We start from the raw sequence: 19966 nt of genomic DNA on the forward strand, positions 1-19966 counted from the left end.
TGCAAATTGGGAAAAGCTATTTACCTTTTCTGAGCCTCAGTTTCATCACTTCTAAAATGTATGTAATGACCGCTTTACTTTGTCTTTCGCAGGTCAAAAATAAAATGAGAGAACATAAGTAAAAGCCCTTGCAAACTGTAAAGCATTGCAAAAGACAAAATTGCTACTGATGACTTTGCTCTTATTTTTGCTTTACTGAAGCGGTGCGTAAAGGAGGAAATGGTTGCCAGACTTCATCATTTTGGGACCACCCCAAAGGCAAATTCAACAGCAATTCAGGCAAAATGGAGAGGAAATAAACATGAAAAAAGAGATGTAGAAATACAAGCAACAGAAAAGTATGGCAACGTTAGCATATCAATAGTACCCTTCATATATATAGCTCTTACCTGTATACTGCCCATCAAGTGTGATTTGGCCGAAAGCCTGATGCCTAATAGCAATTATTTCGTGCCATTTGCCATCGTTATATTGTTTACCACCATCATTAGTTGTAGTAACTTCCATTGAAGAGCCCTTAAGGAAACAAATGAGTGAATGAGTGAGTGAATGAATGTATATGTTTACAAACTCACACACATATATTTGTAGATTTGCTAAAAACCAGTTTATAAGCTTTGACATCCCCATGATGCAAGCATGCCTATATTTCAACAGAACTCAAAGTGAAAGTTGATGCCTGACATCATTCTGGATTTTCTGTGATGTCCTCCTAGAAACAGTACTCAAATCTGAAAAGATCTTCTCTGTGGAATAAAAAATCTCTTAAAAGTACACTTGCATTTTGAGAACTTATATTCATTAGAAAGATAATGAATCTTCTACTCTAAAAGTTTAGCTCTTAAGAATTTTGGTAGAAATATGAAAAAAGAACTTAAAACTAATAAAACGCCATTGAATCTATATTGTGCTAAAGGTAGGGAAATATCTGGCAAAAAGTTTTTCTCTGGCAAAAACGTTCACTATACTGCTAATAAGTAGAAGGAATGAGATTCGTATAAAAATTAGCCAGTTATCAACACATTGAACATAAATGCATAGTTAAACTTAGTATTCATTGCCTTGTAATCTTAAATCTAGCATTGAAACTTATATCTAAGGTCATTCTATCATAGTTAAAAATGAGTTCCTAAGCAGTTAAGAGTAGGAAATGGCAGGGGTGCCTGGATGGCTCAGCCAGTTAAGCATCCGACTTTAGCTCAGGTCATCATCTCAGGGTTCATGATTCGAGCCCCATTTAGGGCTGTTAGCACAGAGCCTACATCAGATCCTCTGCCCCCCCCCCCCCCGTCCCTCCCCTGTTCTCTCTCTCTCTTAAAAAAATAAATAGGGGCATCTGTGTGGCTCAGTCAGTTAAGCGTCCGACTTCAACTTAGGTCATGACCTAGCAGTCTGTGAGTTCAAGCCCCTCATCAGGCTCTGTGAAAACAGCTCAGAGCCTGGGGCCTGTTTCAGATTCTGTGTCTCCCTCTCTCCCTGCCCCTTCCCTGCTTGCTCTCTCTCACTCTCTGTCTCAAAAATAATAAACATTAAAAAAAGTTAAGAGTACGAAATGGCAGATATCAAGAACAGAGATTAGCAGAAAGGAGGTAAGGGTAAGGAAAGAGAAGGAAGTAGAAGAGAAACCTTCCATCTGAGTACTTCCTAGCCAAGTGGACACTTTTTGGCATATCATGCTTAGTACAGTGTTACTTTTTTTAGTGTTCATGAGCAAATAAGCCTAGGTAGAAGATATTTCAACTTTGTCACCATCATCAGTTACTACCACTACTATCAAAGAAAAAAACAACCAGAAAATTACTCCAAACCTTCTAAATGAAAATAAATTTCTTTCTTAATGAAGGTAATTTCCTTAGCAATAATTAACTTCAAATCCAATAAAAAATGTTTAAACCAAAATAGGACTGGGTAAAATATTACAAAATATTTTTTTTTAATTAGTTGGATGGAGTGCTTGGCCAAACTCCTATAATTTTGGAATACTGTTTTTCCAAAAGAGAAAAGTAATAATTATCTGATGTAATTGAAGGTTTACATCACAAAAAGTGCAATGTGAGTCACACCATCTTACGTAAAACATTTCTGTATGTATTTCCCTAAAATAGCTTCGGCAATGTAACATGTCCATTCTACATATTTAATTGGCTCCTGTCAGGCCTCATACAGCGCATGACAACATGTATGACATACAGAAATTCATATCGCAAAAAAACAGCTTTTAATTTCCCATGAGGATGAGTGGGTTGTTTCTCATGTGGACAGTGTCCCAACTTTTATAGACAACTCGATCAGCTAGAAAGATGACCATTTGGTCTATCTGTTTTCTAGTCCTTGAATTTTTGTAGGTTGGCTTTCTTTATATCTCTTTCCTCTACATACTCTTTTATTTTCTTCAACCCTATTTCAACATTTTAATATTTTACAAACACACATTTCATTATCGTAGTTTAATAATTAAAACCAGAACTGGTGTCGTGCCCAATTAATGTGCCCTGGTAGCATGCCCATTAGTTTTTCCATTAGTGAATTCAACAATACTAATGGGATTACTAGCATGGGATGCTAATTGGGCGTGACATAAGAAACTGGCTTACTTCTTAGCATACCCTTGCTAATGATGAAATTAATGAGCATTTTATTAAATGCTGTCTCATCAAAGTGTACTTAGTTAGCGTTAAAATTGTTACAAACGATGCTGCATTCTAAAGATCAGGTGTCTGAGTAAGTGGTTCTTCACGTTATGTTTGGCAACAATTTGAAGCATTAACAGTTCTCTACATCAGAAATTACATTCACTGGAGACAAATTTGAGTACATAACATAGAGCTTCGGGATGCCAAATTTGCTTTATACTTGGAAGAACTTAGCATATTATTCTTTTGTGATCATTTGAAAATTACACTCCCCGACCAATGTTAAGAGAATAATTCTACGATCGATCCTAGTATCATAGCATGCAGTTTATTCTTTCCATTTGGAAAACATCAGACATGTTAAATAAATGCCATTCACACTTGTTTGCAGCTTTCTTCTAATGAAATCAGAATGTTATGTGAATTTCTTCTTAACGTCACTGAACATAAAACATTTAAATGATTCCCACAAGTCATTATTGGCCAATAAAATATCATTTAATCAGGTATATACAAATAGAAATTAATAAAATAAAGAATGGGAGATAATAGCTGGTAGAGACCTAGCCAAAAAATACAGCAATTAAGAATCGGAGGAACTTTACTGTGAATCTTCACAATAATTCCAGGTGTTCGGTTCAAAATATGCAAACACATATCCAATTTTAAATATTATGAAGAATCTTTCCTCCTACCCCAAATACTTATTCACAGAATGCATTTGATCATTGAAAGAAAAGCAAATAAGTTTTACACCTATAGCCTCTCTGTAGGATTACACTGTTCTATAAGGAATTCATGACTTAAGTTTATTAACATATTTCTAAAAACACACACAATAACTTCAAGTTGTTTTGAAACGATGTGCTAGACAGCAGTGACTTTAAGTTACTATAAAAGGCTCTTTTCACAATTCAAATTTAACTCTTTTGAATGGATTCAGGAAAGTAACTTAAAAATAATCATCACTTAAAGTCAAAGTTTCTAACAAACTGAGAAATTAAGACAAATAAGAACTAAATTGTTAAATAATCATTAAAGAGCTGGAAATTGTATCCTAGAAAATGGGTAATTTTCTTCAATTATAAGTATACTTTCCCATAGTTATTCAGTCAGTCAGTCAAACTGTCAACAGATATTTATTTATTGAGCATTCTAAGGACTTAGCCGCAGGGATATGTTTCAGGACAAAGCAGAAAGACTTTGCCCTCACCGGTCTATACAGTCTGATACCAAAGATACGTTAAGCAAGTAAGTACTTGTCTGATGAGTACAATAAGGTGTTCATTAGATAATCTTATCTCACATAAAGACAAAGGACAGAGAACTGGCAAAATATAAATAATTTGAACATCAATGGGAAGCATATAAAACTCCTAACTTCTTTAAATCTGGGATACCTCTAACTTTCTACAGACAGCTGTATTCCATATTCTGTCCTAAAAACAGAACAAACAATGGAAGAACATTCAAGATTTTCTCCATTCCTCTGGTTCAACAATTCTTGGTCTGAAAATATGTAGAGCCTTCATTAAAAAGTTAGCAGATATCTCTACTTAACCTGCATTAGAGTATAAATTCCTCAGTAGTGGGGAAGGATACAGCCTCTGCTAGCTGGAGCTCACTGTTTCATACATAGATGGCATCAGTCCCAAGACCACTTAGTATAATATATCTGATTACACTTTCTCGAGTACATCCTAACGTAATCCTGCTCAACTAATACCTTATTTTCTTTTTAATAAATTCATTGTCACTTTCCTGAAAATGCAGGCAACTTTTGCCTTATGGAGAGATACTATTATTTCAGATAAAAAAATCACTTGCCAGGCATCATTAAACCCTTCCATCCCCCTGTTCCTCCAACTTTTGGCCATACCAATTTGATTAATACTTGGCTGGCACCTACCAACTTTTTATACAGGTTAGGATTTGAGTATAGAGAGTAGGGACAGAGCAGCTGGAAAGGTAATGACAGCAATGAGTGCTCTAAGTAATTATCTGAGGGAGAAGGGAAAGGGACAGAAATTATTGGCAATGTCCTGTGAATGCTTCCCTGAACTCTGCTATTGTCTCTTACACTGGACTGTCTGATCACTGAAAAGGCAATGACAACAATGAGACAGAGTTTTCTGGCAGCCATTCTCAGGATCATAATGACAATCCTGTGGCTGAGTGGAGTTAACTCGTTTACCCTCCTGTTCTGCAGCATGTTAAGGTACCACATTCTCCCCAAAGGGAAACAACACTGTCCAAAGAGGTGGCAGTCGTGCTTCAGGTCTGGTGAAATCATTTTTGGATTAATTCTGCAAAGACTTTGCCCCACATGTTTGGAGTGCGTGTGTGTACAAGTGTGTGTGCCCGCATGTATGTGTATGGTACCGGATACCGGCGATGAACAACCTAGGCCAGTATCTGGTTGCAAATGTAGCTCTGGGATGTGCATGGTCATCTAGAATCACACAGACACTGGCATGGACATTCATGAAGGACGTGGCCAACTGTAAGTGCAAGGCAGCACGAAGCCACCATAGGACATCTCTCCGAGGACTGTTCCTTCCCTGCCCTCTCCAACTTGGGCAGAGACTCTGTTCTCCAACTGGGGAGAAGAGGCCCAGAAGAGCAACGGGGAGTAGTGAATGGCATTGCATTCATTTCTCACCACTGTGCTCCAGTGCATAACTGCATAACACAGTGCCGGGAGTACAAAAGTTGTGTAAACAAATGGCATTGAATGAAATAACGTAAATCCAGGGCCAGTGTCATCACTAAATTATTGTGTGACCCTAGTTAAACCACTGCCTCTAAAGCTGGGATGAAAACAATACCTACCTCAAGTGGCCACTTCAAGAATGAAGTCAGATAATTAATGTGAACCCACTTTGTATACTTTCAAAGCTCTATGACTAAGCGGTTACACAATTAAGGTTTTTCTCTATCTGGCATCTTCCCAAATATTCCCGGATATTAATAGGTGGAGGAAAGAAACACAGAGCCAGATTTTTCTTTCTCGTTGACGTTCTTCTATTTTCCCGTACTGTTTTCCTTTATTTTCATGATTTTTTGTTGATTTTTACCATCTAGCATTTAGTCTCTCTTTCACCTTGTTAATTTGGATGTTCTGGGAACATCTTCATTTTATCAATAATTAATGTCTTTTTCACAGCATTTAAAATAAAACATTCTTGCCTATCCATTTTATGAAAATAAGACACCAACGCGATCTATTCCCCTACTGCCTTCTCCACTAGGTTGATACCTTTAGAAACTTTTAAATCACTCATCTTTCCCTCTCCTTCAACTTTCAGTAATTTTAGCACCAAACAACTATTAGAGGTGTATTTGTTTGTCCGCTTTGCCTTTGCCACGTGTCTCCTCTATTTCAAAGATTCTTTGGCAGCGTAAAACACATTTCTAGTCACACTGTCATTAAATATTTAAGGTGAACTTAGTATTGTCAGGTTTAATATTCACCACTGCTTTTCCTCTTTATAGTTCAGACTTTTTTTCTTTCCTTTTGGTTAGAAGCCAAAAGGCTTGATATATTTCCTTCCAATATGGCACATGGATGGTATTTTATCTGAGTCTCCGGGTATTTAACAAGCATTATTCTTTCATGTTAAAAAGCAGTATAGGGGCGCCTGGGTGGCGCAGTCGGTTAAGCGTCCGACTTCAGCCAGGTCACGATCTTGCGGTCTGTGAGTTCGAGCCCCGCGTCGGGCTCTGGGCTGATGGCTCGGAGCCTGTTTCTGATTCTGTGTCTCCCTCTCTCTCTGACCCTCCCCCGCTCATGCTCTGTCTCTCTCTGTCCCAAAAATAAATTAAAAAAAACGTTGAAAAAAAAATAAATAAAAAGCAGTATAATACTGGAGTTAAAAATCATGGTCTTTGGAGGTGGATTGCCAGGGTTTCAGTCCTGGCTTCATCACTGATTAGTGATGCCAGGGAAATTAATTTAACTGTGGCTCAGATTGTATTTTTACTTGTAAAGTGGGATTACGAGTATCCACATCAGAGTTGTGGTATTTAAATGTGTGTGTGCATGTGCGTGTGTGTGTGTGTGTGTGTGTACACATTGTGTGAACACTTACAGTAATGCCTGGCACATAGAGATCCTATAGAGGCAATAGTTTGCTTAATCTTGATTAAAACTTCATCAGTCCTTTCAATAAATTTATAATCCATTATTTATTAAAAGGATATCCTCTCCTACTTTATATTCCATTATTTTCTCTCATCCTTTGTATCCTTTTTATCGTACAGGTGTTTTTTGTTCTCCTTTTGAATTTCTTCTTAGTAGTCTCCATCTTTTTAAATCTTGTTACATATTTTGACCTGCTAATCTGAGGCTCAGAAGTATCTTCTTTCTAATTAATCTACTTAAAGTTCTCAAATGATAAATAATATTTTCAGTTCTGTAATTGAATCAACTTCAGCATGCTGGTTGTTGTATTTTCGTTCCCAATTGCCATCTGCCTGGCCTTCTGAGACAGCTGCTTCTTCTCCCGTTCTCTCTGGCTGCTGGATCTGCTTATGTGTGATGCTATTTCTTCTTTGCTCACTCACTGCCCACCTATGGACACCCCTTAGGAAACTGCAATTCTACAGGACACATAGAAGTCCTTGCACCTGAGGACCTATCAAGTACTGGCCCTGTAGGTATCAGATCCCCATTGAAACACCAGGCAGAAAACTTTCTTCCTTGGTTTTTCCAGCTGCCAACTCATGGCTCTTCCAACATCCTGAAACACCAAGGGCCCACCCTGCCTCTTGAGGCCCCTGCAAGGAGCCTGGCATGATGCTCAAATACATCTAGTCCAGCAGGCCCTGCCTTTCCTCTCCAAGGTGTGTGGGTGTTCGGGGTGTATTAAGAGGTGATCCTTCCCCGGAGCTCTTGGCCCATGCCTTAGATCAGGGAGGAAAAGTCATGCCAGCTTTACAGTGTAATGTAAAACATTTATTTGGCAAGCGTAATTTATGACTTAGATCAGCAGTTTTAAGTTGAAAACCTGAGGAAACAGAAAGTAAAACATCTTTTACAAAGTTTTGTTCATTTCTCAATTACTCACAGGCCCAATACAGGGCCTAATGTCAAATTCCTACCAATATTTGTTTAACTAAAGGGAAGACAACTATTCAATGCTTTCCCATTGCCCTTAGGAAAAGTTTATATCTTCACATTTGCTTACAAGGCCCTACATGACTTGGTTTCCACCCAGCTTTTCAACCTCACACTTTTCTCTTTGTTTCATCCCTCAGCCATCTTGGATTCATCTCAATGTATACAATGTCATGTTCTTATGTACCTCGGGCACTTAAGATTTGCTATTTGCTCTGCCTGGAAATTATATTCCCAGTGCCTTCCTCGATCTTTCATTAGTATCTCCTATGTCCTGTCCCACCTCAAACACACATCTTCCTGAACAGACATATGCTCTTGTTCTGACCGACTTTTCCTCATTGTTTTGCATCTCAGTTAAATACCACATTTTCAGAGAAGATTGACAACTCAGCAAAGAAAGCCCTTTTATTTTATGCTCCCATAATGCTTAGCATTTTTTACTTCTCTTTCTTAATATACATGAATACTTTAAATTAGTTTTTTCAGTGTATCCTCCTCAGACTGTTTCATAAGGGCATGGTCACATTTAACTTTAAAACTATTGCAGTCTGCAACACCCAGCATTATACTACCTGATAGGCCCTTAAATAGTTGTTGGCAAACAAAGGAGGCATGGAGAGAGGAAGGAAGGAAAGAAGGAAGGAAGAAAGAGTCGGGGGAGACAGAGAGAAAGAGGGAGAGAGGAGGAAGAGAGAAAGTGGAAGAATAAAGGGTGATATAATTTTGCTTACAAGGAAAATAACCAGCCTTTTCAAATTTACATAAAACTTTTCCCTTCATGATAAGACAGCATATGGTTGTTAAGCATGTAGACTCTCAGTCAGACTATGTGGTTTGAAAGTCAGCTCTGCTATTTCAGCTGCGGGAAAGTCATCACCACCATGGTAGGTTTCATTTTCTCCATTGGTAAAGTGGGGCTAATAATAGTACTTACCTCCAAGCTTTTGGTGAGGATTCAGTGTGAAAATATAAGCGCTTACCTCAGTACCTGGCACCTAGGACGCTCTCAGAAATATCAAGTCTTATGATTACTCATTTACCTGAGGATCGAAAAGAAAATAAGGACGTCCATTCTTCAACTGAAGTGCAAAATACTCTTCCTGATTGCCAGGTGATGCAGCAAAGACAATCAAACCTTCAGGCACCCTTGTTCGAAAACTGGCCTTAATGCCTGGAGACAAGTGCAATCAGCAAATCAGTGCTGGGGTTTTGTTGATTCTTTCTGATAAACGTACATTTACTTTCATTATTATTTATGATGCAGTGAGTACAGTCAGGGAATTATACACAGCAATGGACTGGTCCTAGCCATTTGGTTTTAAATACAACCTATTATGAATGCCAACCTGTTCTTGGAGACTCAAGCCTGCACTCCCACTAATCAATATATAATGTACTTTAAATTTATGCAAAACTCATCAACATATAAAGACATGTTGTCAACCCAAAACTGGATATTCAGAGTATCAATGTGAAAATATTATCAGAGCCATAAAAATAAATGGGTTTTTGACATGAATGAAAGGACCACAGGGCACCTCATTTAAAATGCTTGTGATGTTTAAAGAATCAACCTAGTAATAGAAGCTAAGAACGGGAAAGACCTGCTATGAAGCAGCCCAGAGAGCTAATTTTCTGAAACAGGATCCTGTAACCAAATGGTCTACAGCCTTTAAAAGTTCAGGGTCTCCTTCACCCTTCAGATAACCTACGAGCACTGCCCTTGACACAGAGTGCTCTTGTCTCGCAGGAATTTCCCCATCTCTGGAAGCAGGGGAAGCTTGTGATGGTCTCATAAACTGTCTTCCCACTACCCTACATGGTCCCAACTCCATTCAATCTGGAATCCCACTCACTTACAGCACTCTTCCTGTGTATCACACACTTCATGCTTTGAAAGTGGCAAAGAAGTTTAAGAGGTGCAGTCTTTGTTCTCAAAGAGCTTCCAGTTTAGTTGGAAATTAAAACAAAAAATGTATGTGTCTTAACAGGCAAATCGTACAAGGAGAATAAAATAAGAGGTCAAGAACTTATGTAAGAATCAAATACCAGCTTGAGATCACAATATTAAATAATTAGTGAAACTGATTTGAGTAGTAATACAGTCAACCTTAACTATGGAAGTTTGAAGGAGAGAAAGCCCCCTTCAGGCTGGGCTGGTAACCAAGTTTCTTACACAGATGAGGTTTTAACTGGGGATCAACAGACTGCACCTGCTGCAGGAGCCCTGTCGGGCTCATCTTTCCACCCCACTCATCCCATGATGGCTAGGTGCACTTATTAAATATTTTGAAAGTCTGGAGGAGGAGAAATGAGAGGGGGTGCATCAGAGGTAAGGGGGAAGTTTTAGCATAATTGTGGAGACAGGGAAGCAGAAGTCATTTCGTGAGTATTGTATTATCATTTTTTAACTATGCATCAATGGAACATTCACATTAACTGAGTACTCTGCTACACAGTAAAAAAAGAAGAAAAACTAACAAGCCAATGCCTGACATTAACTTAACTTCTAGCTAAGAAAACAGACAAAACAAAATCCAGTAATGAGGTGTGATAAGTGATATAGACATATTTATAAGACATAATTTGATTCAAAAGGATTGAGGCAGGTTTTACAGAAAATATGATGCTTGAAATTGTTTTCAGAAAGTAGAAAGGACTTTAGGGGAAACCTCAAAGGGCTAGAGGTGTGGAAAGTATTAAAGAATGTTGGATGTGAGGGAGTTCAGATGAATCTGGAAAGACGGGCAAGACCACATCTTAGCCTATCTGCCATAGACTATCTAGCTTGAGAAGCTTGGGTAGAAGACAAAGATGAAAAGGCAGGTTGTGTGATAAGTATCTTTAGAGTGAAGTTTTTTTAAACACTTTAACAGCAAAGGCAATCCTGGAATATGGGCTTCAGACTTTCCCAAGAGGCAACTCAAATTTTTCCCAGCCTTCTTAGCTTCTGCACCTTCAGCTTCCAGGTTTTTTTTGTGCTTTGGCCCTTTGAAACATATTTGTCCTACACATTTTGATATTACATTGCCTCATATTCCGATTCTCTTCCTCCTAGCTTCTAGGACATTATTATGTCCTTGTTAGACTTATACCTGGTCTCTCCCAGTGTCTCTCTGACTCCACAAAATAAGATTCTTGGTCCCAACAAATCACTCTTCGGTGTTCAAATTCATTTGAATCCTTGCTACTAGTTCATCTCTCGTACTAAATTTACTTAGCTGAATTCCAGATTGGAATTTACCCTATAGACTAAAGGAAGGTATTAAACCTTGGGTGCAGAAAGGGAATAGGGTGCTCAAAGTCAGGATTAAGGCAACCAAACTAATGGGGGGATATATGAAAGATACAGATAATTTAGCCACAGAGGAACCAGTTAGGATATCACTATGCTTTGGGGGAATAAGATGATAAAATTTTTAATTAAGAACTGACAAGTAACCAAATGGGTTGAAAGGAAAACTCTGTATATTTTAGAAGAAACTCATTAAGACATGTTGATATGAGGTGATGATGTGGGACTACATGGTGAATCCTTTTCATCAATCACTGGAGGGAAAAAGCATCATTATTAACAGAAATAGGTCAGGTAAAGAAGAAAATATGGGGTTGAGGACATAAGTTCAGTTTGGGGTACAATGCATTTATATTAGTTATGTTAAAACCTATCCATCATTTAGAAACAAGAAACTAAATCTTAGAAAAGAAGATGAGTCTAGAAAAATAAATTGGCAAACACCTGTCAAGAATCCATGTCTCCTGGAGGCAGAATATAGAGAAAGAAGAACCACCTTTAGGGGAAATGCCCCACATTTAGAAAAGAAAAAAAAACAAAAGAAATGAAACAAAAAGAAAAGAAACAATAACAAAGTCAGAACAATGATGATAATACTGTAAAACAGAAGCCTAGATAAGAGAACGTTAAGAAGGCAAAGTTCGTTAACCATGTGACACTTCTGTAAGCCCAGAATAATTACACCTCAAGAAAAGATTACAAAGCTGATACTTACTAATCATTAGACATAATCATTTTCAGAAGAACGCAATGGTCCAGAGCCCAAACTACTGGGTGATAAGAATTGAGAGAATGGATGAATAAGTAATGTATATACAACACTCATCACAAAAATCTGATAAAGAAGGAAATGGGAGGCAAAGAAATAAATTACTTGGGTACACCAATCAAGTTAAAGGAGGAGACACCTGCCAGCAAAAGCACAGACTTGGTCAAAGTGTGGTCGACAGTGTGACTAGCGAACAGTTCTATCTCTACCAAATCTTCTCCTCTTAAGCTTCTCTCCTTCGGGTCTAGAGTAGTTCTCTCCAACAGACATCTTACCTTTCTTGTTATTGTCTTTCAAATTTTATATGTGATATCAAATACTATAATTAAAACTATTACTTTAAAATTAAACACCTGGCAGCATTTGGGTGGCTCGGTAGGTTAAGCGTCAGACTCGATCTCTGGTCAGGTCATGACCTTATGGTTCATGAGATTGAGACCTGTGTGGGGCTCTGCACTGACATCACGGAGCCTGCTTGGGATTCTCTCTCTCCCTCTCTCCCTCTCTCCCTCTCTGTTTGCCTATCTCTCTCTCTCTCCCTCTCTCTCTCTCTCTCTCTCTGCCCTTCTCTCTCTCTCTCTGCCCTTCTCTCTCTGTCTCTTTCTCTCAAAATAAATAGATGAACTTAAAAAATAAGTAAAAAATTAAACAGATGAAGGTGATTTCATACAAATAGCTACAATTCAGGACATGAAGATGACAAAATTCTCTATTACTGTACTGGTGGCATCTATGTGGCAATAGACAGGAGAGCAACAGTAAGGATTTGAATGAGGGAAGAAATTAATTGATCTGGAAATACAATTACTTGTTCCTAACTGATAGGAAATGTATTGAACGGAATGGAATCAGGGTAAGAATTACAGGAATATTTAGCCAAGTTATACCTGGGAATAAGTCAACTAATATTACACGCTGTTCATGGGATATAAAAGTGCATATGTTTTTCAGATACAGCATGTGATTTATAGATTTGACACTTGTGTAACAAAGAAATGCACTTTTAGCCCAACTAAAATATAATACTTTACACCAATGAAAGAAAATTTCCTATGAGAAGAGAGGATTTAGTGTAATAAAGGGTAATTTGATTTGAGGTTGTATGATCAACTTTCCCCTAGGTTTTCAAATAATTCAGTGTTGTCATTTTTTCCCTTACGTTAGAAAGATAATGAATTTTTTGCATGTATTCTAGGAAGAAATGATCAATGCACTCATCCACTGAAACTTCATGTTCTTGATAATATTGCCATAGACATAGATAAATCCTATTCTCTGAGCCCAAAGTCTGAAATCCTGTAATCAATTTTAAATAAACTAAATTCACATATAAATGTATTTGCATGTAAATATAACAATAATTTATAAAATATTTCAAAGAAAATGTTATTGAGTTTGCCATGAGACAGAATAGTAAAATGCCTAATTGTTCAAAACCATCACCCTTCCTTTTCCTGTAAGAAGATTATATATTTGTATGACCCCATCCATTGATTTTAGGCTCAGCCATGTGCCTTTTGTTGGGCAAAGGAATGGAAGCAGACATGTGGCACCCTGAGAGAGCAGAAGTTTTTTGTTTTGTTTTGTTGTAATTTTTTAAATGTTTATTCATTCTCAAGAGAGAGAGACAGAGCAAGAGCAGAAGAGGGAGATAGAGAGGGAGACACAGAATTCAAAGCAGCCTCCAAGCTCTGAGCTGTCAGAAAGAGCTCAACACGGGGCTCGAACTCATGAGCAGTGAGATCATGACCTGAACCGAAGTCGGATGCTTAACCAACTAAGCGACCCAGGTGCCCCAAGAGCAGAAGCTTTAAATATAGATATGTGATTGAACTTGACCCTTCTTCCCCTATGCCTCATGCATGGGCTTTCATCCTGTCCCAAGAATATGAAGACATTGGGCCAGAGCCAAGTGGTACCAAAGGAATTTTTACTTTAAAGCTTTGTGTTAAGGAGCAATGCTGACTCAAATGAATAGAAGGGTAAGAAACATACATTTCACCCTTGCCTAAAATTTAGATTTTCATTTTAAAAAAAGAGAGGACATATTCTAAAGTTCAATATTTTCTGTTTCAAGTATCTGGATAAATAATACAGCATTCTTCTATCTCAATATTTATTCGTTCACTCCAGAAACATTTAAGGAAGGCATACTTTGTGCAGCTCTTTGGATACACAGATGTATAAAATACACGTTTTATAAAATAAAATGGTGTAACATTTTAAAAAATCTAAAAATCCAAGATCTAGATAGAAATACTTAACTTTTATGCAAATATGTTTTATAACTTTAAATATTTAATCATAAAAGCAATACAGTTACAGGGCCATGGAATAGGCAAAGAGTTCTTAAATAATAAGGCAAAACTATAATAGAAAGGGAAAGGTGATAAATTATCCTATGTTATGAATAAAAACTCTTGTCTAACAAAAGGCATGAATGGGAAAGTGAAAAGGCAACTAACGTAGTAGGAGAAGATATTTGCACTACATACTTGTGATAACAGATACATATCTAGAATACATCCTACAAATGCACAAGAAAAAGGCAACCAACCCATTAGAAAATTGGGGGCAAATAGATTTTCAAGAAAGATTATAGCCAAGGGACCAATCAACAAAGAAAAGATGCTCAGGATCACTAGTCATCAGAGAAATGCAAAACAAAATGCAGTACCGCTAAACATCCACCAATATGGCTGAAATGAAATAGAAAATACAGGGGCACCTTGGTGGCTCAGTCGGTTAAGCTTGACTTTGATTCAGGTCATGATCTCACAGTTCATGAGTTTGAGCCCCACATCAGGCTTTGCACTGATAACACAGAGCCTGCTTTGGATTCTCTGTCTTCATCTCTCTCTGCCCCTCCCCTGCTAGCCCTTGCTTTCTCTCTCTCTCTCTCTCTCTCTCTCTCTCTCTCTCTCTCTCTCTCTCTCACACACACAAAAATAAACATTAAAAAATTAAATTAAAAAAACAAAATACAAAGTGTAGCCAAAAGGTAGAGTAACTGGAACGCTCACAAACTACTATTTATACATTATCCGTATGTCTTCTAAATATATGCACACCACGTGATCTAGCCATTCCACTCCAAGGTATATATCCCCCAAAATTCATAGGTTCAGGAAGATATACAAGTACATTTATACTTGTATAGTGGTGGTATAATGAATTACTTTTCATTATACCATCAAACTGGAATGTGTACAAATGCCCATCAACTACAGAAAGGATAAAGAGATGGGATGCAGTACAGCACTGAAAGTGAACAAACCAAGCTACATTCAACTGCATGCATAAATCTCACAAACACGACATTCTGGAAAAAATACTAGGTAGGGTAGAATGCACACTGCGTAATCTCAACTATATCAAGTTTAAAACCAAGCAAATTAAATCAGTGGTGTCAGACATCAGGATAACGGTAGTCCTGGTTGTGACGTAGAACAGCTCTGCATAATGCAGAGCTTCTGGGGGCCCTGAAGATGGTTTATTTAATAACCTGGGTGCTGGATATGCAGGGCTAGTCAGTTTTTGAAATCCATCAACTTGTACACTTATGATTTTTGCACTTTATATATGTTAAACTTCAATACAGAAGTTTGCCAAAAATTAATAAATAATAGTTACATAAAATTCAAACACTATAGAATTATAGAAGCTAAAAGTGAAAGTTCTCTGTAGTCCTACCTGCCATCATCAGAGAAACCACTGCCAACAATTTGGCAAATTTTTTCTCAGAATTTTTTACACACAAACTCTTGTGTTTAGCACACACACAAATGTCATTGTTTATTTGTCTTCTCTTTACTGAAATTGGAGTATATCACACATTCTATTCTACATGTTTCAAAAATACTTTTTAATATATATTGTATATATTGGAGGTGTACATAATATGATATACATATACATAGTAAAATGATTACTATAGTCAAGCTAATTAACATATCATACGTTCACATAGTTATCATTTTTGTGTGCGTGATGAGTACATTTCAAATTACTCTCATAGCGCCTTCCCAGTGTTCAATACAGTATTATTAAGTAGAGTCATCATACCTACATGTTAGATCTCTTATTCATCCTAAATAAACCCAACTTTGCACCCTTTGACCGATATTTCCCTAGCTTCTGGTAACCACCATCCTACTCTGTTTTTTCTTTTTTCAACGTTTTTTTTTTTTTTTTTTTTTTTTTTAATTTTTGGGACAGAGAGAGACAGAGCATGAACGGGGGAGGGGCAGAGAGAGAGGGAGACACAGAATCGGAAACAGGCTCCAGGCTCCGAGCCATCAGCCCAGAGCCTGACGCGGGGCTTGAACTCACGGACCGCGAGATCGTGACCTGGCTGAAGTCGGACGCTTAACCGACCGCGCCACCCAGGCGCCCCATCCTACTCTGTTTTTATGCGTTTGAGGGATTTCTTTGTTTGTTTGTTGTTTTGCTTTTTATTCACATACAAGTGAGACCTTATAGTATGTGTCTTTCTCTGTGTGGCTTATTTCACTCAGCATAATATCCTTCAGCTTCATCCATGTTGTCACAAATAGTAGGATTTCTTTTTACGTGGCTGAATAATATTCCATTACATATATACATGTATGTATGTGTGTGTATGTGTGTGTATAGCATTTTCTTTATCCATTCATCCATTGATGGACGCTTGGGTTGTTTCCATATCTTAGCTATTGTGAGCAATGCTTCTGGTAAGTTTTTTTCACTTATTAACATATAGCAGATATCTTTCCACATCAGCTGACAACAATATATAGTCATTTCTCCAATGACTAAATACATTTACCATGGTTTATTTTATAATTTTATCATAGTTAGTTTCTCATTTTTTATAGCAAAGGTATTACTGTGACAATCATATCATTTAGTTAGTTTCTCATTTTTTATAGCAAAGGTATTACTGTGACAAACATTTTTTTTTTTGCATTTTTTTTTTAAATTTATTTTGAGAGAGACAGAGACAGTGCAAGGGGAAGAAGAACAGAGAGAGAGGGAGAGAGAGAATCCCAAGCAGTGTGAAGCCTTCCAGTGCAGAGCCCGATGAACCCACAAAGCGATTGAACCCATGAAGCTGTGAGATCATGACCTGAGCCAAAACCAAGAGCTGAACTCTTAACTGCCTGAGCCACCCAGGTGCCCCTTTTTTTCTTGCATTTTTAAACTCTAAGATAATGTCCAGTTGATAAGAGTAAATATTTAAAAATTAAAAATTGTATAAATATTGCTCCATCTATCACCTCTCACAACTAATAATTAACTCAGATACTTTTCCATAGTGTGAATGACCATTTCCCCAGACTCTGGCCGACAATAAACAGTTCAAAATCTGAGATGCAAAGAATGGGAACTCAGTGTTGTTTTTTGCACTTTACTGTATATATGCTAAATTTCATTTTTTATGTTATTAGTGATAATGAGATTTTTCAGATTTTCATATATATTTTCATAAATATATATATGTCAGCCATAAAAAAATAGCCATACATTTTTTTAGGAGCTATACACACCAATATCCTTTGCCCAACTTCAAAGACTTCATTTTATTTGTTTCTACTTAATTTACTTGAGTTCTGTACACATTTTGAATCATTCTGTGTTATGAATCATCATTCTCTGTCTCCTGGATTATTGTGGTTGTTTCCCCTAAATGATCTTCCTTTTTCCATCCTTGCTCCATGACTACCTCTTCCAACCAACCAACACACACACACACACACACACACACACACACACACACACACACACACTATGGTCTATTCCAAAATAATAGCTGGAGTGATACCATCAAAAGGCAATGCTGGTCATGTCCCTCCTCCTTTTGGTACTCGCCAAAGGCTTCCTGTCTTACACTAAGTAAAAGCCAAAGTCATCACAGTAGTCTATAACATCCTGAATAATCCAGTTTCCACTACATCTTTCATTTCCTATTATGCTTCCTCTCCCTTTTTCCACTCTTGCTACCTCAATAATTGTTCTTCCTCTCTGCCTGGGAATATCTTTCCCAGGCATCTCTGCATGGTTTTCCATCTCATCTTCTATGGGTCTTTTTTTTCCAGTCTAACTTCACTAAGAAGTCATCATGACTGGTCTACTAACAATTCTAACCCTCCTCCGCTTTACCTGTTGCCATAATGCCACTCATCAACGCCAGCCTTCCCTCCACTTTTATCATTTATTTACTTCATATTTTCATCCCCTAAAATGGAAGCCCAGAAGAGTACCTGCTTTTTTTCTAAGACCTCAATAAATTTTGTGGAATATTTGATGTTGATACTTTATATAAATATTTCAAATATTTCCTCCCAGTTTGTTCTATACCTTTTACCTCTAGGTTGTCTTTTTTTTTTTTAACAATCCCGTGGGCTAAAATGAAAAGATTAAAAATTTTAAAGTATTCATTTCTTCTGGAATTCATTCTTTAATTAGAAAATATTTCACTACCCACAAAATAACAAAAAGTAGTCTTCAATATTTTCTTCCCGCATATTCATGATATTTTTTTTGACATATAAAATTTTAGTCTTGATGATTTCACTTCCCATTGGACAATGCTGACAGCCTAATAAAAACCTTTCCATAGTTCCTCGAAAAACAATTCTAATCAAGAAAGGGATCAAATATAAAGCCACCCATACCCCAACCTACAGAGTCACTAGAAAATGGAGAATACTAAAAACATGAACATGTGAGTTGGGGAAACGAACATTTTAAACTGGTGGAGCCAGCACCAGAGTTCACACTGGAATCAATAGTAAGATAGACAATGAACAGAAACATAGAAAATCATCCCCTGAAAGTCAGTCCCTCCCTGAGTGAAAAAAAAAAAAAAAGAGACTAGGATCTGAGCCTGTTGGATCAACACTGGCTACCAGGAAATCCAAAGAATGAGGCACAAGATAGGGCCCAGGAAAAGAAAGGGCAGTTTGTCAAATGTACTGTTTCTGGGGAAGAGCAGGGTCACCTGAAGGGGCCATATTTCTTAAAATCAAAGAAGGAACCAAAAGGAAATTAAGAATTCAACAGACACAAAAGAGGTTTCATAAAATCAGAAAATACACAAACCACCCACAGAAAGCACCAACAATCAAAGAAACCATCTTTCACTGAAACAACAGGGTATGTCTCTCCTGAAGCAAGAAACCTACCAAATGACCCCAAACCTCCATCCCACTGGCATACCCTTGTTATTGCAGAATAAGGATATTGCAAGACACTTAAAGATGATTGGAAATTATCAAGTAATATCCATATAAAGCTACTGTAAGAGTGACAACGAAAACATTTTAACCCAATGAAAATTCTTCTCTCCAAAATCCAAGCAGAAGGAGATAAGGAAACTGTAATACTACTTCCCAGCATGAATGACAGAGCTTCCAGAAAACATTTGTAGGTATGGAAAAAAAAACCATTCTATCAGAATTTCAGCATCTCAGAACCCACATGGATATGTAGAATATGCAAAGAAAAATCTACAACTCATTAATAAAAAGTCAAACAATCCCTTGAAACATGGACAAACACTTATACAGACACTTGACAAAAAAAACCCACAAAACAAAAAACAAAAAACAAAACCCTGATATGCAAACAACAAAGGATTACAAGAAAGATGCTCAATTCATCAATCACTAGGGAAATGCAACATCAACTCTCACCAGAATGAATGGCTAAAATTAAAAATACTAAATTCTGCACTCACTAGAGAATGGCTAAAATTAAATTTTAAAATTAAAAAAAAATCAAAATTCCAGTAAGCACGATGCAATTGGAACTCTCTTGTATTGCTGTTGTAAGTTTAGGATGAAAACAGCGTTTTGAAAACCAGTGTAGCATTTTCTTACTAAGTTAAGCATGTACTTAGACTATGACCTATTCTATGGCTTGCCTTTTTATTTTCTTAGAATCTTCTGAAAAAGTTGAATTTGCCCTTTTTAAATTGATAATGCTATTTGTATCCATCATCAAGATATTTTCTCATTTTTCATCTGTAAGTTTTTGTAATTTTAGTTTTTACTTTTAGCTCTGTGATTCCATCTAATTTAATCTGCACGTATGATGTAAGGTAGGAGTCAAGCTTCATTTGTTTCCACACCACTCTATACTATACAATACCATTTGTTGAAAAG

General features: G+C 37.1%; 1 protein-coding gene across 2 annotated transcripts in view; it reads right to left on the reverse strand.

Moving 5' to 3' along the window:
- USH2A (usherin) overlaps positions 1–19966 on the reverse strand; it is a 745506-nt gene that overhangs the window by 440799 nt on the left and 284741 nt on the right. For both annotated transcript variants that reach the window (XM_058701414.1, XM_058701413.1), the window contains 2 exons: positions 8796–8926; positions 390–516 (listed from right to left, as the gene is read on the reverse strand). In XM_058701414.1, the coding sequence (XP_058557397.1) occupies positions 390–516; positions 8796–8926 (258 nt within the window). The remainder of the gene's footprint in view (positions 1–389; positions 517–8795; positions 8927–19966) is intronic.

Source organism: Neofelis nebulosa, chromosome 15, assembly GCF_028018385.1.
Source record: "Neofelis nebulosa isolate mNeoNeb1 chromosome 15, mNeoNeb1.pri, whole genome shotgun sequence".
Taxonomy (NCBI): Eukaryota; Metazoa; Chordata; class Mammalia; order Carnivora; family Felidae; genus Neofelis; species Neofelis nebulosa.